We start from the raw sequence: 26,087 nt of genomic DNA on the forward strand, positions 1-26,087 counted from the left end.
TGAGTGTGGTAGTGCCTCGTGCATGTCTAGTGTGATCAGCTGCAAATGACTGAGCTGACGTTCATTCGTCCAACCTGCACTCTTTGGCATGGGCCCTCTGCCAGATGCCATGCCCTGCACTGGGGAAACTGAGGCTGGAAGAGGTCTATCCACAGGGAGCCACCTTGCATGGTGGGAGTAACGGGCTGAGTTCAAGGTTCAGGGGCCCATGGCAGGGGCAGGAGAATCAGGGCAGGGCCCCCAAACAGCTGTTTTGATAAGTTCACATGATCCTGTAGGAGCCAATGCCATTCATTGAGGTATGAGGACCAGAAGGAGAGGGCAGTGGCCTCGTTTGTTTCATTCAGGACTTAATGTTGAGTCTGTGGTGTGTCAGGCATGGTTCTGGACCTAGACCTTCAACCAGGAGAAACATGGCCCAGGCCCTGGCGCTCAGGCACTCCAGGGGGAGCCGAACACGAGGTTTCCCATGTTAACTACAGCACAGCCTAGGAACCTCCAGGAGGAGATGTGGGAGGAAGACCAGACACATGGAACCTGGAGACCCCCCGCTCATCCTGGGAGGTCACCCAAGGCTCCCTTGATATTAGCAGCTGTGCTGCAGGGCGGCCCGGGACTGCCCAGCGGGGGAGGAGGCAGGAAACAGATGAGACTCTGAGGTGGGAACAGCGACTCAAGAAACAGAGATTGCAGCCTGGGCGACAGAGGAAGACCTTGTCTCAGAAAAAGACAGACAGAAGGTAAGAGAGTCCTGGGCAGGCTGGGCGCTGTGGCTCATGCCTGTAATCCCAGCACTTTGGGAGGCAGAGACAGGTGGATCACCTGAGGTCAGGAGTTCGAGACCACCCTGGCCAACATGGTGAAACCCCATCTCTACTAAAAATATAAAAATTAGCTGGGCATGATTGCAGGCACTTGTAATCCCAGCTACTCGGGAGGCTGAGACAGGAGAATCACTTGAACCCAGGAGGCGAAGGTTACAGTGAGCCGAGATTGCACCACAGCACTCCAGCCTAGGCAACAAAGTGAGACTCCATCTCAAAAAAAAAAAAAAGTCCAGTGCAGCAAGCCAGGGACACACAGCAGGAGAGACGAAGGGAAGGTCCAGGTGCTGTGCCATGGAAGGGAAAGCTCTTCAAACATTTTTTTCTCTAGGTATTTCATTATGAAAATTTTCAAACTTACAGAAAATCTGAGTGAATTGAGCAATGGACATCTATATACCCACTGTCTAGATTTTATTATTAGCCAGGCACGGTGGCTCACTCATAATCCCAGCACTTTGGGAGACCGAGGCAGAAGCATCACTTGAGGCCAGGAGTTTGAGACCAACCTGGGCAACACAGTGAGACCCTGTCTGTATAAAAAAAAAAAAAAGTAAAAATTAGCTGGGCATGGTGGTGCATGCCTGTATTCCCAGGTATTCAGGATGCTGAGGCAGGAGGATCACTTGAATCAGGAGGAAGTTGAGGCTGCAGTGAGCCGTGATCATACCACTGCACTCCAGCCTGGGCAACAGAGCAATACCCTGTCTCAAAAAATATATATATAAAATTCACATGTTCCTGTGTTTGCTTCATCCCATATCTATCCTCTGCCCATCCCTATATCCATTTTACTTTTTAATGCATTTCAAGATAAAAGTGCAGATGTCAGTATACTTCACACCTAACACTTCTGTGTATATCTCAGTAGTGTTCAATATTCATTTACATTCATGAAGCAAAATTTCATGGAGAAAAAGGCATCCATTTTAGGCATGCATTCCCTGAGCTTTGACAAATGCTTACATTTGGGTGACCAAGACTCCAATCAAGATGCAGAACATCATTCTAGAAAGTTCTCGTGTCCTCATGCAGTCAGCACCTCCTCTGGCCCCAGAACAGCCACCGTTGTGGTTTCTTCACTATGGTTTCGCCTGTGCTGTGTTCTTTGGATGTGCTGTAGGCTTGGTTTGATGTTGGCTCTGCCTCTTCCAATGAAAACACTGCATGCAGCTTGGGCTATGATGAGTGAAGCTGCTGGCAACTTTCTTGTGCAAATCTTACTGTGGGCAGGTGTTTTTTTTTCATTGTTGTTTTGGGGATTTTTTTTTTTTCTTTTTCTTTTTTGTTTTTTCCAGGTGAAAGATCTTGCCTTAAGTCTCTCTTATCCAATGTTAATATCAGCTGTGAGTAAGCCTGTTACACTCACCGTTGGCATGGTATTTTTCATCTTTTGACTGTCCACCTGTCTGTGTACTCACAGTTTGTCTCTTATGAACAGCAAGTCTTTGAACCTTGATTTTTTTCCCCATCCTTTCTGACAACCCTTGCCTTGTAACAAGATTCCTGATACTTTCCAGTACATTACTGGTGGGGGTGGAGTCGGATGTAACACTTGTATTTGTGTCTTTGTTTGCTGTGCTCTGTTTGTGATGTCTCTTTTCCTGCTTCTCTCCTTTCTTGTGTTAATTTGTTTTAGAATTCTGTTAAGTTAGCTATAGGAGTTTTAGCTCTACCTCTCTGCACTATGTTTCAGGGGTTGCTCTAGGGATTACAATATACATCACAGGCTACTGAAAGATTTGGGGTTTTTTGTTGTTGTTAAAAAAAAGAAAAAAATAAGTCCGCAGCTTGTGAAGACCAGATCGGATGTGCAAATAAACACATGAGACCAGTGAGGTGTTCCCACCGGTTGGCCGGTTGATTCTCCCGTTAATTGAAAAAGGAGTTTCAGAGTGTTCTAGCTCAGATGACCACAGTGTACACTGTAACTCTTCCTGCCATGGAACTGTACTGATAGTGTAATCAATAATGCTGTACACACTCAGATCAGAGACACACAGCTCCGGCTTCCAGTGACACCTTTGAGAATTGTCTACTCACTGCTGAATTTTTAAAAATCCACTCTTAATATAAAAATAACATTGAATTTGAAGATGAACTCCCAGGACCACATAGTGACCCTCCTTCCCTGTTACAATCTGCAGGGAAGCCGCGCGTGGCCACAGGAGGACCTCCCAAAAAACACACATGATTTAAGCAGGATCTCCAGAATCTCTGTCCAGGGTGGTCCAATCTTTCGGCTTCCCTGGGCCACATCGGAAGAGGAATTGTCTTGGGCCACACATAAAATACACTAACGGAATAGCTGATAAGCTAAAAGAAAAACCCAAAAAAGTCTCATCACGTTTTAAGAAAGGTTACAGATTTGTGTTGGGTCATATTCAAAGCCGTCCTGGGCCGCGAGTGCTGAGGGCCTCGGGTTGGACGAGTTTGCCCTAGTCCTTTACTCCGGCTGTCTTCTGCAAAGGACGAGGGAACCTGGCGTTCGGCCCCAGCTTCTCTCCTCGGAATGAGTTTCCTTCCAGGAGAGGATAGAACCCCACGTGTCCTGAGCCTTGAGTAGAAGAGGAGGGTGTATCGTGACTTACCGGCAGCACGGCCTCCAGGCTGCATGGTGGGGGTGGGGTTCCATGCTTACGGTGGTCCTTACTGCCCATGAAAAGGGGCTTCAGACACCCAGGTCCCTCCCGAGCCTCCCCGTACTGTGGTTGTGGAGGTCAGGTCAGGCTGCCTGTGGTTGTGTTTTCGTAGCTCCTGGAGTCCTGGTCGGGGAAGCCAGTGGGCACCTTTGCCCACTCTTCTCAGCGTCAGGCAGTCAGGAGCATCTGGGTTGAAGGCACAGCCCCAGACCTTCTCGCTGCTCACTCTGGCCAGGTCCTTTCACCCCCTATGCCTCAGTTTCCCCACCTGGAAGGATGGCAGTGCCTCTTGCTCTGACCTGTTGAAGGTTATGTGGGACTGGGGTGCAGGTGTGCCTGGCTCAGGACAAGGAATCCATGAGCGGCAGCTGTGACTTCATTCTCCGCGCCTCCTTTCTACCCTGCTTTAAAGAAGGCGAGCGTGGGTGTGCTAGGGGGACTTCAGGTTGTTTGTGGGCCACCTCTTTAACTGGGCCCTGATGCTTCATACAGTGTCCCTGAGGTCACAGAGGGAGGAGGGCTCCAAGCCGGAACTTAGACCTCAGCCTGCAGACACATGACAGATCCCAGCCCACAAACGCAGGCCGGTGCCACCTGCCATCCCACGAGGGCAGGAATATGGGGGCGTCGACCTTGAGCTCCTCACCTCTGTGCTGAGCAGACACCAGGAACAGGGCTTTTGAGTGAGGCTTTGGGGACAATGAGGAGACCCTGAATTCATCTCCCTGAGCCGGATGCCTCTGAGTGCTCCTGCCCGCCCCCACTTGTACCATGGAACCTTGTTTTCGCCTCCCCTAGATGTGGGCGTCGATTCTGTCTGTGACAGGGGTGGCCGGAAGGGTCAGTGGCGCCATCATGTCCTGGGCGCAGCTTATGTGTCCCTGAGTCATGGACTCGGCCATGAGAACTATTATTATTAGTTTTATGACGACTCTCGTTGCTATGACAACGACCCTGGGTGTGAGGGCTGTCACTTCCCTGTCGGAATCACTCTGGCGTCCTCAGCCAGGAGGAGGTGGCCCAGCCAGAGCAGGGCGTTCCCTGGCCTTGGGCTAGTGCTGTGTGTCAGTGACATGTTCACACTACTGTTGTGTTTGTCAGATAATGGAAGTATCATCATAGGCTGTGCTGGGAAATGGAAATTAAATTTTTCGGAGGATACACGGTGGTGATAAAGGATGGGCACCAAGGCAGGCACGTTGCACAACAATCACCAATTAGGAAGCCATTGCTCACTCGCGTTCCGAATTGCAGCGTGAATTAAGATGCTTGTTTGGGAACAGAGTCCCCAGTACTTGCTCATTAAATTTTCCACATCACGGACGTGGAGAGGGAGAGAAACGAAACTCAGTGTCTTCCCATCTGGGTGGCTGCCTGTGCTTACTGCGGGTCCTGTCTCAGGCCCTGTAGCTTGCTGCAAAGAGACTTGAGTAACCAGGTATATTTGTTGTGCTGGGGAAACACAGAAGGAAGGGAATGCCTGCGTTCTGCAACGTGTGCTCTCTCCTCTCAAACGTGGAGAGGAGAAGACCTCTGGGAGGCGCAGACACTGGCGTATAAGATGGTATTCGCATGAAGGCAGGGCTGTGAGACTCACGGGAAGAGGAACTGTCTCTACAGTGTTAGGCAGAGGCATTTTCTGGACATGTTAATATTTAGTCTTTATAAATTCTGTTTCCTTCATATCGTTGGCCTGTCAAGTACTTGACCTATAGCCTCACAGCCCATCCGGAGTGAGCCTTGAGGTTGAACTGGCACTGGGACCTCCAGCCCCCAGTGTAGGCACACCCTCACCCACACGGCCGCTCTTGGTGTGGAGGCAGGAAATGCAAACTCGTCACATTCCTGGGGCACTCAGCTCTCTTTGCAGCAGTGTGCTAAGCGCGCCTCTCCTTGACATCATGTCATTCGCGTCCGCAGCAGGCAGGCCCCTGGGAGTGGCCCTGGCGAAATGGGGAGGAGAGAACTTTCTTCTCCAACAGACGGTTCATGATGTCCAAGGTGTTCTCTGGTTAAGACCAGAAACATGTTTCTGTAGAGCCCAAAACAGGCCACATCCGCTCCTGCTCTGAGCTACGACAGACTCAGGCTGGGGGAGGTGGTGCTGCCATCCGCCACCTCCAGTCTCCTTATCTGATGCTTAGAGCTTCGTAGTTTAAATGGCAATCATTCCTTGAAGCCTGCAGCTTGCGATAATACAGCTAATACATTATTACATCCGGCTTCCGTGCAGAGGAGCGGCTAGAGACGGGTGGAAAGAGCCCTGAGGTGACTGAGACAAATGGAGTGTGGCCTACTTGGGAAATGCTGGAAAATATTGGTGTTTACCTGGCTACGTACTTGGCCACGGAGAGTCCAGGTGCAAAGAATTTATTAGGTGAGCGATGCAGCTGGAACGAGGCCTGGCTGAGATTCCGGAGATGGCTGCTGCTATCTCTGCCCCCTCATCCTTGCTGAATCTCAGAACCTTTGGGCCTGCATCTCTGCAGCCCGGAGATGCTGACTCCAGTTGCCCAACAGAGCCGTGGTGAGGCTCAAAGGCCACACAGAAGGAGCGTGTTCTGGAAAGCATGCCACGCCCTGTGAACTAGAAGAAGGTACTAGAATACTAGCCATCTTCACGAGCACCATCCCTGCTGCTGCCTCCACCATTCATTAAGGAGCCACTCATTATGGGATGGACCACTAGACTCAACTAACGAAACTTTTCTGTTCTCTCCTTTCTAGGTAAGTGATTCCGGTGCTAATGCTGGACACGCATGTCCTTGTACATACCTGTTGCGCCTGCGAGAACATGTTCTCCGCTCCCCCCGCTCCCCTGAGGATGCCTGAGTGAGGACCCCGTGTAAAGTAAGATGAACCGAGTGGGCGCGTCAGCCCAGGCCGTTGTCCTTTAGTGGGCGTGTGAGGGCTGTGGGTCAGTTTCTAAGACTGATGGCATTGCATGATCTTTCCTGGTCAAACTTGTGCACATGAAGAAGTGGGGTGGGGACAGGGGCAGGAAGAGATAGCTAAGCAGTGCGCCAGAAAAAAATCAGTTGACATGGACGATCTAACCTGAGAAACCATCATAGAAAATGACGGAGCTCTGCTCCAACGCAGCATCTGCAAGGCCCAAATGAGATAGAACACAGAGTTTCCACGTGAACTTCAAAACCTGCTCCCACGGTGAGGTGCTTTTCCCGTTTTAGCAACCTGGTGGTCTAGTGTGTCTTTTTTCCTGAGTGTAGCTTGGAAACTTCCATCTCTGAATCTTTAACATTTTCTGGGAATTTGCTTTCTGTTTCCCAGGGTTGTCCTGGGACTGGCCTCCGATGAGGCAAAGGTTGTTCTCTTCATGTAGCCACTGGTTCAAGAAGTGTTTAGGGTTAAAATGTTAAAAATACATAGCTAGAGATTATTTTTCCAGCTCATTGAAAGAGGAGTTACAGATGCAACATTGTCTGTGGTTGTGTGGTTAAGAAGCGTTCCCTTCGCTCCTGAGTCATATGTGAAAAATCTTCCCTCTGACCCTGATACTGCACAATTTGTCACTGTTGGTGAGACTCATATTTGAGCTTCCTGGCGTCCAAAGGATAGAGGAAAATAAGAGCACTCAAAATAGTCACCAACATTATGAAGGAGAAACTACCATTATTTTCTTTTTTGTTACTGGTAGAAATTACTCTTACCAGAACTAGCTTATTCCATAAGAATTATTCTGTACTAGGGCTCCTGTGTTGGAGATATCAAATAATACATTAAACCACATTCTTAACATTTCTGGAGGAAACACAGTGGAGGGTTCCTTGTGGTGGTTTGGGGCAATTTATTTACTAAAACAGTGGGACGTGGAAGTGTCGCTCACCATGAGCATTTCTGCAGGTCAAAGATAATTATGCCTAAATGAATATTCTTTTATTGGCTTGATGGAATCCCAGGGAGAACCTGGAATACCTCAAAAAATAGACGCGTTATAAATACTGTGATCGGTATTCTTCCCAGCCAGACCTTGTGAGAATTAGACAGGAGGCCCCTTGCCTGGGGTTGGGCTGCAGATGTCCTGGGGTGTTGGTGGATGGAACAACTGGCTCTAAGAAACGGGACATACATGATCAGGGTGAGATCCTTTGGGGAGAGAAGCAGCTCAACTTGGGCCCACAGGAAATGTGTCCGTTCAGAGTTGCAGGTGAAGCAACAGGTGAGTCAGGCAGGCGTTGATTAGATCTTCAGTCGGTTGCTCCACGTTGCAAATATGAAGGACTTGCTTTTAAAAAAGGACAAAGGAAAATAGGAAAAGAGGTCGTAAAAGTAAAGATAATCAGCCAGCATTACTAAAAGTGAATAGAAAATTTCTTCTGAAAAAGCAAGTGAGTGCGGTATTTAAGATCATGAATGCCGAAGAGTAAGTGTGTCCTGGATGTTGGCGTTGGGTCGTCACTGGCCCTAAATCTCCTCAAGTCTCATAGAAGGGTGTAGGTCATATGTTAGAGGTCATATGTCATAAGGACATAGGTCGTACTTCAACCTTGAATTCAGGGAATAGCATTTGGCTTTAGGGTAATTGACTCCAATGTGGAATGAGCCACATTCTCTATGCATTGGGATAATACTTATTTATCATGAAATACATTATTATTAACTAGTGATATAAATTACTGTTTATTAAACTTATAATACTTATTTATCATGAAATACATTATTAACTAATGATATAAATTACTGTTTATTAAACAATTTGTATTGAATATTATTCAACATTTCAAGCCTGTGGGTACAGTGGACACATTTTCTTGTGACTTTCATCTGAGTATCGGCATCTGTTCCCACTATGTGAAGGTGTGTTTGCCGTCTGAACTCGGCGTGTCTTTGGCTCACCCAAGCGGGGAGAAGAACATGAGCCAGGTCAGCCAAGGAGGCCTTTGCCTGTGGTCTGGTTTTCTGTGGGGGCCAGAGATATGCTCCCGTCCCACTCACCATCCCTGGGCCCCAGCGGCCTTCCCCATGTCCTGTTGTTGGACCGAGGCACGCCTGTCTTGGGAACAAGGACCTCACTATTTGCAACTTTCTTGGAGGACCTTCAGGATCTCAGAGCTCTGTGCCTCAGATCCTGCAGGTAGCACTGAAGGCTGGAGGCTGTTCCAATGGGGCTGGCTCCGTGGCCGGCCACGCACTGGGGCCTGAGCCTCCGCTGCCCTCTGGGCTGCCCACGTCTTCCTACGGCTGAGACTGGCTTAGCCTGAAACTCAGGAGGTTCCTCTCTCAAGGAAGCCTATTAGATACTCAGATGTTCAGATTGTGGTTTTTTCCTCACTGTCTCCAGAGACACATCTGCAACTGAAATGATGCTTGGGATGGCTCCTTAAACATGACCTTTGATAGAGGTGGGGTGTTTGTGGTGACATCCTCGGCCTTCCTTTAACTCAGGGGCTCTCGACAGGGAGGCGGGGGGTGGCTTTTGAAGTCCATAGAGGTTATGACTTCCCAAGATCCCACCAGAGGCAATAGATCCATTTCGTCCTGACCGCATTCCTCCAGGTGCAGACACGTGTGGTGGCTGCTTTGCAGCAGAGCAGAGGATCCAGGCTCCAGCCCCTCGTTAAACACCCGGCCTCACCTGCATGTCAGGCACAATCTGGACGTTGCAGTGACAGCGCCTTTGCCACGTGCAAATCTGACTAATGGCCTAAATTGGTACCAGAAGAACAATTATGTGGGCTCTTTCCTGAGGGCTGTGCGTGGTGGTGCTACCCTTGATCTCGGCACAGAGTCGGTCAGAAAGCACAGGCTCCGCTTCCGTACCCGCACACGCGTCCTTATCACTTTCACCGTTTCCTCCCCGGGGGCTTGATATTGAAGAAGTATCTGGTTTCATGGAGAAAATAGAAGATGAAACAGCAAAGTCAGGCCACTCAAAGTGCTGCGAATGTGGGGGAAGGGGTTTCTCTTTCGTTACACGGCTCAGCGTTCGTCGTTCGCTCTTTAACATTTTGCTTAAGATGTGGGGCTGGAGGCTGTTTTCCTGGTGGAGATTATTTTAAAATCCTCATCTGCTTTCAGTCATGTCTGGGAAGGGAGGTAGGTGACGCGAGCGAGGCTGATCAGGGGGATTCGGTTCAGTGTCGGGTGTTTCACCGTTTACAGCAAAGTGGTGGCTAAAAAGAGTTAAACGAAGACGAGAGCAGGAGAGAGCAGCACCGTCGTCAGCCTGGCCTTCTGCTACCGGCCTGTCTAGAGGGTGGAAATGAACCCTGAACCCTCTGAACGCAGATTCAGTATGTTTCAGAGCGTTTCTAGGAGTTAGCCGTAGCTTCAGGACGGCCCACTTTGGAATCCAGTCAGTGGGAGCATAGTGTTAAGTTCAGGAGTGAAAGGTTCTGAGGGTGACTCTCTCTTTTGTCTTTGCAGCCTGTGATTGTAAGGAGAGAAATTAGCACTGCAGATGAAGGAGGCCGGCACTCGGCTTTGGCACTGTGCAGGGGGCCCCAGTGTCAGCGTGAACCAGGGAAAAAGTGCCCTTCCTAACGCTTGTGCCCCACTCAGCACTTGCTTAGGAAGGTCTGTGCCAGGGCCAAGGGGCATGGGTATGGCCACTTTTATTCTTTCCTGTAGAATCCATGATTGACCCTGTGCTTGGCATCCTGCCTGGCAAGCCGCAGACGCTCAATGCAGGTTGGCACGAAAAAGAAAGATGGAGGGAGTTGGTACATGAGAGTCTTTGCTCCCAAGACGCTGACATTCTTGTGTGCTCTTAGGGAAATTCAGTCTTCACGTTTGCTTATGTTAAGATGAATGGGTTTATTGATTGCCCCACAGTACATGAAGGTCCACGTGGTGTTTCCATTCTTCCCTATTAATAAAAGTGGAAAATCTCTATTGATGTGTTGAGAAAGGAACTCAGACATGCAGGAATCTGCCAGGTCCATTCAAAGTCTGGAGATGGTACCAAACATGGTGGCTGAATTAGACAACTGCAGTTCAAGTATCATAAATTAACCTCACACTGGATGGGATTTGAGAGTCATTTGTTCCCCATAAGAATTCTGAACGTGGAGAACAACAAAACCAAAGTGACTTTATTATTTGCGTTAAATATTTACACAGAGGGGAGTAAACAGTGTGTGACACCCTATGACAGAACTGAATCTTTCCCAAAATGACAAGTTAGGAAACGTATGCGTCCGGTGCAGAGTAAAGACGCTCGTGCATCTTCTTTGCATATGTGGTGCAAGCAAAAAGCAAAACTCTAGACAATTCTCTGTCCTTATTAAAATCCAGTTACAGTAATAGCTCAGCCTTAAACTTGAAACATTATGAATGCAATATAAATGTTTAAACAGTTTGGTTGCATAATTCTTCAGTTCACATTTCCTACCATTGGTGACCTGGTTCTCAATTGTAGCTGGCTTTCTGGGATCTATTTGGTAAAAGAAATTTCAAGACCATGCTACTGAATACATCACATTGTATCCACATTATTATTATTATTTTCTTTCTCCCTTAAGGATTAAGCTTCCATTTTGGCAACTTTGCCAGTTGGGCAGAATTGTAATCAGAGAATTAATTGTATCAAAGAATTAATTCAGTGGATATTTACGTGGTTCCTACTAGGTGCAGGTCCTTTTGCTGTATTTACTTATAGAGATGAGTCTGCCTACAGGAGCTGGGGAAGAAAAAGTCTGAGCCAACCCCAGCGTCGGGTCGACCTGCGTGTGATGAGAGCAGCAACTCGCGAGAGGCTTTCTGGGGGTCTCGAGGGCAGGAATATTCACTGGGACTTGCTGTGTCTAACTCACTCTAGGTGGGACCCGCTGGGAGAAAGGAGAGAGGCTGGAGGGTGGTGCTGGGTAGGGTTTAAACATCTGAGAAAGGAACTATGGACCCTGGAGGTTTGCAGAATACTCAGATTTGAGCAAAGAAACAGCAAGGTCCACCTATTCAGACATGAGGCTGTGGATGCCCCAGGCTGCTAGAAGGATTAAAATTACTCGAATCGATGGCTCGTAACCACGCTGGCTTTCCAACAGTGCAGCTTCAGTGAAATATGCTCCATTTTGGGACTTTTGAGTATTTTGTTTTCCTAAGTGAGTCTGCAGCGTGTGTGAGATTGTTTAGCAGAATGTAGTTTCTTGAGTCAGATGCAATAACTAAAAATAAATACATATCCACGTATACACAACAGACATTTATAAATATATACATTTTCCCCAAAGGTAGTTTTTCCAAAAGCTAGAATAGCTTTTGGTACCACATCTAATTAGGAGATTGTAGAACAAGGCACAGCCATCTTGATTATAATGACCGTCTTCAGATAATGCGGTGTTAAATTAGCTCACTCAACAGCTACTTTGTAAGTAGATTTGGTTTATTTTTAGTTCTTATTGGAAGCCGGGAATCCAAATGGAGATGGAGGGTTTTCCGGGAGCACGGGAGATTGCTGGCCAGCAGCGCGTGACTGGGCTGCTCTTCTTAGAAGTTTGCTGTGTGTTGCGGGAGGAGATTTTAAGTAAAACCCACAATACAGGTGGAGTTCACTGTGTCTCAGGCACCAGCTTTCACTCTAAGAAAAAACAGATGATTTTTCTAGGAAAAAAAAAAAAAGGTACCTTCTGCAAAATACCTGACCCATACTCCTCAAACCAACCAGGTCACCAAAAACAAGGAAAATCTGAGAAACCGTCACAGCCAAGAGGTGTTTAAGGACGTGTGAGGACTCAATGTCATGTGGGATCCTGGGACAGGAAACAGGCAATAGGGAAAAGCTGAGGCCATCTGATTGAACTCTGGACTTCATTAATAACAACGTATTGACACTCATTCTAACAAATGTTCCATACTGAGGTAAGATGTGAACAGCAGGGGAGACAGGGCGGGATCTCTCTGTGCTATCTTTGCAACTTTTCTGTAAATCTAAAACTATTCTGAAACAAAAGGCTCGCTTTGAAATGTATAAACAAGATAATTTAAGACACCCATGACTCCACCATCAGGAAGACGTGACTGGCAGGATGGGGTTGTATCCAGCTGTCTCGGTGCACACCGCTGTGCAGAGGGAGACCATACTCGGCATTCACGTTTACTGCGTGCATTTTCCCTTCGTGTTCTGCAAACATGAGCATCCTTCCTGTGTCCCGAAAACTGTGTTTGGTCAATCAGACAGTCAGTGTGTAAATAAATGCCACCTCAGAGAACATTGCCTCCCCCTAAGAGTGGAAGTAAATATGCAAATGATTCTATGTAACAAGACACAGAAGGTTCCGGGCAGTGCATGTGGCCCCCACTGAGCTGGGTCTTAATGCTCGCAGTGGCAGACAGCAGCCTAGAGAAGTCCCCACCAGGTGAGAAGCCAGTCCTCGGTGACTGGGGCCACTTCTCGTGCCTGTGCACCCTCAGCCACACGGGTGCCCCCACCCCCAACCCACTGGCGGGCTGAGGACTGTGCGGTCGGCCCTGAGCTCGCTAATGACAAGCTGGGGACTGTGGCTGGGTCACCTGTATTGGGGAGGCCCCCTCGCTGAGCAGAGCAGGGGGACGGTGGCAGAGCCCACTGTGATGGGTGACAGACTAGACTGTGGCAGGGTTTGTAATAGAGAACCGAGACAGGGGTGTGTGTTCAGGAGGACCTGGTGGCAGGAGGGGGCATCCAAGTGGCTTCTAAGCGGCAGTGCTGAAGGCAGGGCTGGCCTCAGGACGGGCAGTGAAGCCCAGGCGCTGCCCGCCTGGAATGCCTGGCTCAGCCTGGGTGGCCACAGGGATTTGAGCAGTTTCTTCAGCTGCTCTGAAGCAGCACAGAAACCTCCACTGGCAGCTAGGGCTGGACTGAGAGGATGCTAACTTCCTGCCCGCCTGCAGCCCAGAGGGCAAGGAGGGCTGGGCTGGGTTGGCAAGTGGCTCAGAAATCAGGGAGCTGGGTTCCGCCCCCTCCCCACTCTGCCTCCACAGCACCAGCTGCTGTGTTAACATCCTCAGGGCAGGAGCAGCCTCTCCCAGGCCTCTCCCAGTGCCATCGTGGCACATGCTCGCAGCATGGACCTGGACCTGCCTGGGTTCTAAGCCAGTCTTTGGAGGAGGTGTGGGGTTCACTGTGCGTGGTTGGAGCAGCAAACTCCACACCCCTGCAGATGGTAGGGTGGGCCCAGGCACAAAGGCCGTGGCGTCCTGCAGCAGGAGAGCCAGCTGCCTGTCTGTGGTGGGTCCTCTGAGACGGTGGAGGACTTGGGGCATGAATGATGTCGCCTTGTCAGTGTCTAAGCAGAATCCCCAGCTCTCACCATCAGCCAGTGCCCAAACTATGCCTCCTGCCCCCAGAGGGACCTGCCCACGGAGGGACTGATCCTGCCCCAGGGAACATTAACACAGGAGAAGTGAGACCTGGACAAGGGCAACCATGATTTGGTGACTCCAGGAGGCGGGTGACTCTGAGCTGTGAGACAGGCATCAGTGCCACTTGCTTTGTTGGGGGTATCAAGCCAGGCTTCCTGGAGGAGGAGGAGAAGGAGGCATCCGAGATGGGCCCTAAGGGAAGCTGAGCATGTGAACGCTGAGTGAGAGAAGGGTTCTTTCCAGCCACCCAGCAGCATGGCAAGAGGAGGGTACCAGGGTGGGGGATAGGACCATCGTGCCGGGGCCAGAGGTGCGCACACAGCCGACCCACACCCCAGGGCTGAAGGCCAAGCCAGGCAGGAGGGAGGAGTCAGGGACAGGAGTGGCAGTCATGGAAGGGGAAGAAGGGGCTGAAATTCTGAGATTTGGCTGAGGCTGCACCAGTCAGCGAACAGGCTCTGGGTATCCAATATCACAGTCCAGAGGCCACTTGCCCCACCGAAGTCTCAGGAAAACAGTGGATTTCCACTGGCAGATGCTGGCGGCTGCAAGCTCTCTATGCAGCTGGCATCTCAGGATGTAATGGAGCAGAGCCTCATATTTTAGGGGTAAAAAAGGAGGGAAAGAGAGAAAAGGGGTGGGGGTATTTTTCCATATGGTGAAGGTTCTCATTAAAATCAATTGTAAACTTAGCTAATGGTTGGGTTCATGTCATTTGGAGATGGCTGTAAATATCAGCTGCATCTATATTCAGCGTTTGAAATGTTCCTATTGAAAGCCTATATAACTCTGTGAGTGTTTTCCAGTGCAGTGTTATTCATTTAAAGTTGTTTGAAAATCTGATCAGAAAGAGCTTCAACCCGGAAATTTAGTGATTTGCAATATGCCAGCATCTATGCTGTCAGCGCTCCCACTGCGTGGAGCTCGGGAAAGGACACCCAGGAGAATGTGTACTTGGCGTGTGCTGTGTGTTTTCGGGGGGCCAGGAACGTGCATTCAGTGGGGTTTCTATTTGCCCAGGAGGATTGTGATGTAAGGCACGAGGCCTGACTCTGGAGATGTCTGGTGCATGGGAGTTTGTGTGGAAGCTGGAGTTGGCCAGCCCCTGCCTTAGCCTCTGTCAAAGAGTTGGAAGGGCACATTTGCTATCGGAATGCCCACATGCCTGCTGGGCTGATGGCATTCCAAAAAGAGGAGAGATTCATTCCACATAAAATGCCACCACTGTCTACTGCCCCAGGAACGGCCCACGGGTGCCAGGGTTGATGACTGACCTCAGGACTAGGTAGCTCCCATTACTGCTTGGTGGCTGAAGACCCATAGTGGGATTATTTGGGGGATTACATTGCTGGGGGGATTATGGGGCGGGAAGGTGTGCCCTCCGTTATTTAGAAGAGGTGGGTCAAAAAATTGTATTAGGCTGTTCTTGCATTGCTGTGAGGAAATACCTGAGACTGGGTAATTTATAAAGGAAAGAGGTTTAATTGGCTCATGGTTCTGCAGACTTTGCAGGAAGCACGGTGCCAGCATCTGCTCAGCTTCAAGGGAGGCCTCAGGAAGCTTCCAATCATGGGGGAAGATGAGGGGGTGGGACAGACATGTCACATGATGAAAGCAGGAGTGAGAGAGAGAGAGAGAAAGTTGGGGGCTGGTGTCTCACACTTTTCAATAGCCAGATGCCCTGTGAACTCAGAGCAAGAGTCCAATCGTCACTAAGGGGATGGCCCATGCCATTCATGACGGATCCAGATACTTCCCCCCAGGCCTCACCTCCAACACTGGGGATTCCATTTAACATGAGATTTGGTGGGGACAAGTATCCAAACTACATCATAAGTGAATGAGGTAGAATATACCTGCAGGGCGGGACTGTGTCATCCATGGAGTAGCCAGGCCTTGCCTTTTGGAATATGTGTGCATCAGAATCACCTGGGGAGCATCCGCCCCACTCCACACCACCAGAAATCCACATTTGGGGGCCAGTGGACTGGGAGTCATCTTACCTTTTCTGGATCCCTTCCTGCCCCTCTAACTATGGCTTGTGCCGGGAAGACCCTGCTCTGCACCTGCTGCCACACAGACTCTTGTGTGTTTCACCACAATGCAGAATTCATTTTAAAAAGTCCTTCCCCTAAAGCAAACTACTGAGGCTAGACAGTAGACTCAGAGATGCCCTCTCTGCAACTACTAAGAAAAGGATCCTCAAAGAAGCTTCTCTCTGCTTTGACCAGCAGCAGGTACTTCCCAACCCTCACTGAAGTCTATTTATAGCATTTTACAAATATGCTCATGAATCATAAAATATGTGTATGCAATAAGCGACTTTGTGGCCATTTTCTAGATGGAGAAGGAAAGACGAGAGAGATGTTCATGTCTGGCAAATGTCTAGCAGACGTTCAAGAGACCTCCAAGCTTCTTAATCGGAAAGAGAGCTAATCACTTTGCCTAAGATTAAGGCATCCTGGGTGCCTTCCCATATCTTGGTCCTCAGCGTTGATTTCCTGCTCTGAGGGCACTGATACACTAAATTGTGAAACTCATTTTTTTCGTGGGTATACTGTAGAATAAATATCTGGAAAATTCTTACATTCCTGATAAGATCCCTACAGAGCAAGAATCCCTTCTATCTGCCCCTGAGAACTGTGAAGCTCGCCTGCTGGGATACTGAGATTTCACAGTAGGCTGAGAACACCCTCCATCCGCATTGATTTATTCTTGTTTCCTCGCCTGCAGGGACTGTGATCAAGCCCATGTGTTTACTGGGATGTGGGTGAGCTTGCTGGCTCTTAAGTATGCTGAGTAGTAAACTGGGGAGAGGCTCCCCTCCTGCAGCCAGGTTCCTGGGCTGCCCAGGGGTTTGGCCCGTGGATCCTGAATGCTCTCTGATCAAGGCTGTGTGGGCAGTCGCCTCACCAGGTCATCATCTCTCAAGGGTTAACCACGGCAGTGACTGGAGTGTGTGTGTGAGCATGACCCTCAAAGAAAAGAACCCAAGAGGTCTTATAGCCAGGCCCGGGAAGGGAATTGTCCCACATGGGAACCAGTGAGACCCAATCATTTCAACCAGCCATACCTCTTCCAGGTTGCCCATTTCCACTTCATAATAAGCTTCATCTGGCCCAAGGCCTAGAAGAAAGGGAGGTTACGTGGCTGAGTCTATTAAAACATCTGTCGCCAAAGCCCCACTCACATCCTGACCTAGTTCTACAAGTGCCAGCTTATAAAAGACCAAAAGTAGGTCATCGGAGGGAGATGAGTGGGGCGAGAGGAACCACCATTTCATGAGCAGTCACTTAGAAATGTTCCAACGCCGGCATCCGAAGAGTCACGGACACGCCGGGCAGAGTGTCCAGGACCCACTGTCTCGTTTCTCAGTGGTGCCTGGGGACCTACAGCAGGTGGCCCTTGGGGGCGGCCGCTGACGACGAGCATGCACACCCCAGGAGCACGTCCGTTCCTTGCTCTTCGCGGAAGCTCATGCCCGTGGGCACGGGAAGTGAAAATTCCTGAAAGAGGACCAGCCTGTCAGTCTTCACAGGGACATAGATGGATTTGTGATTGAGCTTGTTCAGTTTGTTTGTTTTGACCAGTTACAAATTCAGTCCATCAAATTGTGATTGTTAACAGTAGGATCAGAGCCCTCGTAGAGTTTTGGTTTTTTCCATTTTCAAAGCACACGTGCCCTCCACTTGCAAAATGTATGAAGGAGGCTGTGCCGTCAATGAGCAACGCCTCCCTGGAAACCTCGCGGGATTTTGTCCTACAGGTAGGGCGTCCATTCCTCCCTTTCCAGGCACACACAGCCAGCAGCCGCCATTGGCCCCTTCCGTTTGGCCTGGAGCCCTGTCCTCCTGCAGCTGGTCCCAGGGTCTGGCCCTTCCTGCCGCAGGGACTTCCTGTTGCTATTGCTCAGGCCCACGGGCTGTGATGCCACAGGTGCGCTGGGCGCAGGGTGGAAAGGGAACATCCCGGGTCTCTGCAAGTTGGCCAGCACGACTGCGGGGGCTAACGTCCTTCCAGAACGGACCCTCTGTTGACTTTACACAATGTTGACAAAGGACCTGGGGCCATCTGAGAACTTCTGTGCTCATTTCATGCCAACCTCACAGCAGCCCCGAAGCCCATGTCTTTGCCGTCCTCTCCAGACTGCAGGTGGAAACCAAGGCACAGAAGGCACCAGGCCGCCATGGTGCACGGCTGTTGAGGAGGAAGCAGGGCCCGGCATTCCGTGCTCCCTGGTGTTCTAGCAACAAGGCTGCTCTCTGGAGGCCTTAACCCATGCCACCTTCCCTCTAAGCAGTCTTACCTCTGAAAATTGACCACTTTTCTTTTCTCTGAGAAACCATTTTAAAAAGCATCTGACAGCCACAACCTGTGTCTCAAGGAAGCTGTAACCAGCTGTAGGCGAGAAGCAGCCACGCCTTCCCTAGAGTGGAGGCCCCTCTGGCCACCCACTCACTGGACACCTGTCCCAGGCACCATGGGCCTGGCCTCCGAGCCCCACAGCCTCTTTCCTTGCTCCCTGTCACTGTTACTGAACCCATCTGGGGTCCACTTGCCCAGCACAATAAAGCCAAGCGTCCACGCCAAAGTTTCGCAGTGGGAGGAAGGAGGGCATTTATTTGCAGGGCGCCAGGCAGACAGAATGGGGCAACACCACGGGAGACCGGACCTCCTGGCTGGCTCACAAGCAAGAGATTTTAAAGGCAGGGGCGCGTCTCAGGAAGGCAGAAGCCACAGGAAAAATCATAAATCAATACATGGCCTAAAAAGGAAATCTTGAAGTGAGGGCTGACAGGTCATAGGTAGATCCAGCAATTCTCTGATTTGCAGTTGGTTAAGGATTTGTCTAAAAGCTTGGGGTCATCAGAAAGGAATGCTAAGGTCTGGCTGGTGGGTATGACTTTCTTCAGGCCCCTCAGAAGAAGGTTGGAACAAAAAACAGTGGTCAGGGTTCAGGCCTCAGTTTCCCCCCTCTGATGTCTGCGTGACAGTGGTTGGCATTTTCCGTCTGGTGGGGGTCCAGGTTTCTGAAAAACAGTTCAGGGATGTAGGTCAAGGTGTTATCTTTGGTTTCCACAGGGAACCGAACGTCTTGTGGTTCTAACTTCCTTGGGGGGCTATGGTTTTAGGCTACTGTTACCGTCTCGCTTTTATCAAGTTGCTCGTTTATTTCTCAGGGTTCGCTGGGTGCCTGGAATTTCCTTTGAAGGCACTCAAAATTTTCCTTTATTTCCATGCTGGGGGGCCTAACAGGCCCCTAAGAGGGGTCCCTGCCCTATCTCATCGCTGGCTTGTGAAAGGACCATAGGCAAGTATGCACTGGGGCTGAGGTTTGCTGGTAATAAGTACATGGACATGACCCTTGGCAATGCAGCTGAATTGAGACCAATAGATTTATTGTGCCTCTCAAAACACAGATTGAATGTGGGCCTCGATAGTCATTGTCTCGAGAACAGCTCTGGAATTGTGGGCAGCAGGATTTAGAAGGTCATCACTGTAATGTTTTCTACGAGAGGCACCTGGGCAGCAGCCATGGGGTAGCAGGAGGGGCCCAGGACCTCCCTGAAGGCTCAGGACACACCTGCCTGTGCCATTGCCTGGCATTGGGGTGGGGGCGGGGGGCACAGTTGGGCCCCCACCCTGCACCTGAAAACAAGACTCCAGCTCTTCTCAGGCTCCTGCCAAAGTGCCAGGCACAGAGCTTGTCATTCATGATCGTGTAGTGAGTTGGGAGAAAAGAAAACTGAAATTTTTTGTTTAATGCAAAACATCCTTGCTTTTACATTTTGGCAAAAAAATTGAAAAGCTTTAACATCTCCAGGTGGCCCAGTACCGGCAGGCCCTGCTGCTGTCCATCACCGTTTGGGCTCCTGGTTCTGGGGACTCCGCTGTGTGGTCACCCTCGCGATGTGGCCTGGGAACCTGCGGTGAGCATACAGCAGGAACCTGCAGGTCCTAGATTGTCACAAAGGAGGCCGCAGTGTCCAAAAGCTTCATGTATGATAGGGAAGCACTGCTGGCCGCACTGGCAAAGCCGGTGAGGACCCTCCTGGGCTCATTAGCTTAGATCCTGGTTTCCCAGTGGATGGAAAGGGGGACCCTCCCCATGATGGCTGCAGAAGGATGGTGTGGGGCTTTCTCTTTTCCCCTCTGAGCTACAAAAGCTGCCTGTTGGGAGTCGGTTGTCCCTCCCTCCGCTCCTTCCCTCCCAGGTGTCCTTCATAAAGATGTCATTGAGCTGTGGATTCCACCAGTCAGAGGAGTCACTCCACACGGAAATCCCGGGCACAAATATCCAGCTCTTCCTGGGATGAGATTCGGGGCTCTGGTGTAGTCCACCCCACCTGGCCATTGCCTCTCTTTTAGCTACAACTGGGAAGGAAAGCTATGATGCGCAGTTACAAATGAAGCAAAATAATTGCCTCTGACTTTTTTTGTTCTTGTCGGAAATCCACTCTCCTAGCTTGCTCTCTCTCGCTCTGCTCTTGCTCTCTCCATCTCTCTCATTTGCTTTCTCTGTTTCCTGCGTGGCTTGCCCAGTTGCCCTGCAGTCTATCCCGCCATCCCGGAGTCTATCCCGCCATCCCGGAGTCTATCCCGCCATCCCGGAGTCTATCCCTCCATCCCTCACCCCTCCTGCCTGGTTTCCTGGATGCTCCGGGATAGAATGTGGAACTTCTCCAGCCCCATCTTCCGCCGGGCTCTGGAACGCCCCCCAGTGCGATTCCACCACAGGCAGCTCCCTCACCACGGGGGTTCGCCTCGTGCTCTGCATTGCACTGGCAGAGGGGCAGCGCAGGACTTAACTCTGCAGCCAGGCCCTAGGGCCGTGGGCCGGAGGGGACGCTGGCCACCTCTCTCACCCTAGAAGCTGCTGCAGGTGTCCGCCCTGGGGACTGGACAAAACAGGGACCGGCCCATAGACCCACCGGCTCCACGCTAACCGGAGCAATCCATTCCTGTTCCTCTCCCTCCTCCCTCCTTCTGTCCCCTCTGCTGATGCCGTGGTCCCTGAGCAGTCATGGGGCCAATGTCTGTGACACACGGAGCCCCTGTCGGACACTATATGAGCTCATGGGCATCACCTCTGACTCCTTCCTCATCACCAGAGGCCGTTACAGCTTCCATTTTATAGACTGGGAGGCGGAGCCCCAGAGGCCGAGCCGGATGTCCATGTCAGGGAGTCTAACAGCAGGTTCTCACTACCCTGGAAACTACATCTGCCTCAGACCTGCCCCCCTGAGTCACAGCATCACAGCAAATAGTTTACAATAGTTTATTTGGCAGAAAGCTCAGTGGCTAAGCTATTTTAAAGCAAAGTATCAGACCCTCAGAGAGGCCAGACTGATTGTAATAGCACAGGGCCACAGCACCGGCTCAGGATGAAATGTCAAACCACAGCCCGAGAGCAGGCACTAAAAATAACCGGGCGCTGTTCCCAGGTCAGCGAGCGTGGGTTCAGCGATCACACTCGGCTCCTTCTCGGGAACCTGGGCTTGCTGTCCACACAGCCCCTACTCCCCTACTCCCTGACTCCTCGTCCTGGCGAGGAGCTGCAGGCACCCTCAGCCTGTCAACCTTTCAACTCCTCCAGTGAGTCCTGTGTTTGTAACATGGGGTGTTTTCAATGTGTTGGGATGTCATACACGCCCTGAAAAATGCAGGAATGATTCGTGGCCAGGCAGACAGCTCTGCACGGACTGCAGAGCCCAGTGTGGCCAACACCCGGCTTGAGTCACACTCTGTCTGCCCTCCCAGAAAGGCCCCCCCAGGCCCCTTGCAGCCACCATCCCTTCACCAAAGGGTAACCGGATTCCTGTATTCCAACTTTCTAGATATTGCCTGACTTTGAACTTCAGGTAAATGGAATCCCTTTTTGATTTTAGAAGTGAGATCTCACTCTGTTGCCCAGGCTGGAAGGCAGTGGCGCAGTCACAGCCCACTGCAGCCTCCAACTCCTGGGCTCAAGTGATCCTCCCACCTCACACGGGGCTGTGTAGCTAGGGCCACAGGTGCACAGCACGTTGCACAGCTAATTTTTTTACTTTTTGTAGAGACAAGGTCTCACCATGTTTCCCAGGCCAGTCTCAAGCTCCTGGCTTCAAGCGATCCTTCCACCTTGGCCTCCCCAGGTGCTGGAGTTACAGGTGTGAGCCACCGTGCCTGGCCTGTGGACTTCTGTGTCTGGCTGCTTTTAAGAGTCAGACTTGTTTATAGTCCCCAGTGGAGGATGAATTCGAGCACAATTCCTGCCTTCTTTACCCCTGACCTTGGAACTTGGTGGCTGGCTGAGCCCCTCGAGCTGCAAAGTGAAGAGAATGACAGCAGTATCCCTGTGGGACCATGGGGGGAATGAACGAGGAGGGGCGTGGGATGTTTATTCAGGACAGGAACGGCACACTCAAGGTCACCATTTGTCTTATTCTTGTCAGCTATTACATGTCTCATTTTATGATTTTCATCCTGAAATACGTGGTCAGTCCAGGGTTTTTCATTTTAACCGAGTTACCTTTTGTTTATTCTCAGTTCTGTCCCATGCAGATGCCTCACAAAACCCATATACCCCTCAGGGTCCCTCCCCCAAATGCACAGACACAGCCAGAACAGCTTCTGGGGCTGATTGCCCCTGGATGGGCCTCTCGTGTGTGGGTTTGGGGGCAGGAGCTGCCTGCCTCCCCCCGGGGGGAGGATGCCTCAGCCCAGGTTACCTGATCCCTTCTCAGGCGCTATTTTCCCCGTGCAGATAAGGCCCTCAGTTTTCTAAAGAACTTGCAAGAAATCATGATGCTACTGCAAGGGTTTAGTGCTCATTCTTCACTCACTGTGTCTGGGATACTAGGTGGGTGTTTATTCCACCACCATCCCTTTATCAAATGCCACTAGTTCCTAGGCCAGGAAGCCCGTGCCTCTCCACAGGCTGACTGCATGCTGGTGGTCTAATTCCCACTATAAAGTGGAGGACTCCCAGGTGCAGAGATGGGCTCGTAACCACCACTTCCCTATGATAAGTCTGTGCCACCTAAAGGAAAAGTACCTTATCAGGCTGGAATTTGGCCAAATTCTCTATTATGATGAGGTTGTCCATCATCCATCCATCATCCACTCATCATCCATCATCCACCCATCATCCATCCATCATCCATCCATCATCCATCCATCCATCACCCATGCATCCAGCCATCATCCATCCATCCATCATCCATCATCCATCATCTACCCATCATCCATCCATCATCTGTCATCCAACCATCATCCACCCATCCATCCATCATTGATTCACCATCCATCTGTCCATCAGTCATCCATCTATCATCCATCCATCTATCCATCATTCATCCATCATTCTTCCATTTGTCATCTCTCCATCCATCCATTTTTCATCCATCCATCATCATCCACTCATCTACCCATCATTCATCCACCTACCCATTTATCCATCCATTCATCCTTCCATCCATCATCCTTTATTCATCCTTCATCCACCTATCATCTGTCATTCATTCATCCATCCATTCATCCATCCACCCATCATCCATTCATCCATCATTCATTCATCCATCATTCATTCATCCATTCATCCATCCACCCATTATCCATTCGTTCATTTATCATTCATTCATCAATCCACCCATCATCCATCCATTCATCCATCATTCATTCATCCACCCATCATCCATTCATCCATCATTCATTCATCTATCCATCCATTATTCATCCTTTTTCCATCCATCATCCATCTAACCATTATCCATCATTCATCCATCATCCATCCATCCATCCATCCATCCATTCTTCCATCATCCATGCATTCCCAGAATGCACACTCATGAAGCCCTATCCACAACCCCCAAATGGGCTTTCAGTAAGTGGTTGAGTATGACCATCTCCCCTCCAGTGACCAAAGCCTAGAAGCCAGGTGCTTTAATGGAAGTTTCCACCACAAAATTCTGGACTCTTGGCATCCCATTCACAGTCCACAAGGAAGAAGAGCTTAAAAAGCTTAATAACATGTGGTACCTTCATAGGATGATGTGTGCCTCTGTCTTTGAAAACTGACTTCAATCACTCTTTTAACACTTAATGACTTCTTAGAAAATGTGATGTCTCCATTCTAGACATGAAGCAGTCATTTCCCAGCACTGTGTTTCTAGCCTCTGGGCTTTGGTTTCATCCCCCTGGATTCCAGTCTAGAGGCGGCTGCACATGCAGGTGCCAGCAGGAGGTCCTCTGATCATTCTGTGCAAAAGCGTTTTTGACCAAAGAAGCTGTATGTGTTGTCCTTCCATCATCCTTAACTCCTTAAACCTCACGGTCCCTTTTTTATGAAGGCATTGTGATGTGACGGGTCTGTGCTCAGGTTCCCCAAGGAGGCTCTCTGGGGCCCCAGCTCCGAGGAGGGCTCATAGCACTGGCCAGGCAGCACTGCCTCTCAGGCTGCTGCACCAGCATCACAGGGCAATTACCCTGTGCTGGGCTCTAGATGGGTGTCTATTCTTTCATTGTTCCTTAATCGAATGCCACCAGTTCCTAGGCGCAGGAAGCTAGTGCGTCTTTACAGCAGACTGCGTGGTGGTGTTATAATCCCCAATACAAAGTGGAGGAATCTGAGGTGCAGAGATGGGCTCTTAACCTCCACTTCCTCAGGGCCCTGCCCGCTATCTAGAAGGGCCTCATCATGCCCACCTGAGATGTGACTGCCTAGCATTAGTGGTGCCTGCTGCCTCTGCCTACCAACTGCTGGGCCACATTGGCCCTGTTCCCCAAAAGGCTCAGATCCGTTGTATAAAATTCCCCAAGACCCTGCTAATATGGAGACTTGAGTGTCCGTTTCTAGGCTATTGACCATCCATTGATCTGCTTGCGTGTTTCTGCCAAGCATCTTTTTTGGGAATTATTCTGCCCAGTGCTGGTGAGTGGGCGTCACCAGCAGAAATGCCCATGTCCATGGAGACACCAACTCAACCCATCTGGTCTGTCTTCCAGTCTCCAAGAGGGGGGTGATAGTAGTACCTGCATCTGAGATTGTTGCCAGGCGGCCGCCTGTGTGGGACTGTCTGCAGAGCCCAGCACAGGGTGACTGCCTGGTTGTGCTGGTGCCGGACCCTGAGAGGCAGTGCTGCCTAAGAACCAGGGCTCTAGAACCACATCCTTGGGTTCAAATGCCACATCCATCCCTTGATAGCTGTGTGACCTCAGGAAAGTCACTGAGCCTCTCTGTGCCTCAGTGTCCTCCTCTGTGAGGTAGAGATAACCCCGGTGCCTTCCTGGAGGAGTGGTGTGGGTGTCAAGGGAGCTGTCTGCGTGGCGTGCTCAGATCAGCGCTTAGCACAGAATGAAGCACTGGCTAAGCAAGTGAGGGCTTCGGCATTGCTGGTTGTCAGGCTGACCAGGCCCTGCCTTTGGGTCAGGCACCAGGCTTGGCATTTGGCCCATGGTTTCTTTTTTCATCCTCTGAGCAGCTCAGTGACGGTGATGCGGGTCTTTTACTCCTTCCGAGCATCGCGCGGAGAGCTGTAAATCAGAGTGCACGCCCAGGCTCCCAGGCCCCGGATCCTGAAGACTTAACAACACCCCTGTACTGCTTATTAGAGGCCTTTAACCTGAAGGAGCTTTCGGTCTTGTTGGGAAAACAGGATTATAATCATCCCACTCTGGCAGGAAAGTGAAGGGAATAATTCAGAGTTCAAACAGGCAACTGCATTTAGTGGGCGAAGGGAGCAAACCCAGGTCAGTGCAGCTCTGGGGGGGTGCAGCTCCAGGGGCCTTGAAGGGTGAGTAGAATGGAGGTTGTGGTGGGAACACAGGAGGATCTCCCAGGCTGCAGGAGGGCCTGCACCCACCTCCTTATTAAGAATTAACTGTGGTCTGTCCTGATTTGAAGATGACTGGTGTCTTTTGCAATCATCCCATTAAAAAGGACTTCTGCTTCCCTCTCTGCCAACCCTGAAGCATTTGAGACCGTGACTGATTTCCAGCCCGTGTGGACGGCTGCGTATTTCTGCGTGTCCCGCTGCTGCTGAGCTCCTGCCAGACAGGCCCATCAGGAGCAGGTGTGTGCTCGTGGCCTCCTCCAGCAGTGACAGGAACGGCCTCTGAGAGGAGGGGCAGCTGGACAGCAAAACCAGGCACTGTTTTCCAAAGCTCCACCAAAGGCATCGCTTGGGGAGTAGGTTTTAAAAGGAGGAGAGCGAGTTTGTGGGGATTGTAAGAAGATGGGAGGCGGCGTCAGCTCTGTCTCTCCTTTGCTGGAAGGTTCACAAGTTGAGCTCCAGCTCCATGAACAAGCAGCCGTGAGAACCGTGGGAGGGCACACCAC

General features: G+C 50.5%; 1 protein-coding gene across 1 annotated transcript in view; it reads left to right on the forward strand.

Annotated features, from left to right (window-relative positions):
• The first annotated feature begins 3,815 nt into the window (after positions 1-3,815).
• Positions 3,816-26,087, forward strand: part of CDH4 (cadherin 4, type 1, R-cadherin (retinal)) — a 501,882-nt gene continuing 479,610 nt past the window's right edge. Inside the window, exon 1 of the mRNA XM_011992340.1 lies at positions 3,816-3,881. Coding sequence (XP_011847730.1) covers positions 3,824-3,881 — 58 coding nt within the window. The 5' untranslated portion in view covers positions 3,816-3,823. The remainder of the gene's footprint in view (positions 3,882-26,087) is intronic.

The sequence above is a fragment of the Mandrillus leucophaeus genome, unplaced genomic scaffold (assembly GCF_000951045.1).
Source record: "Mandrillus leucophaeus isolate KB7577 unplaced genomic scaffold, Mleu.le_1.0 Scaffold41, whole genome shotgun sequence".
In the NCBI taxonomy this organism is placed as follows: Eukaryota; Metazoa; Chordata; class Mammalia; order Primates; family Cercopithecidae; genus Mandrillus; species Mandrillus leucophaeus.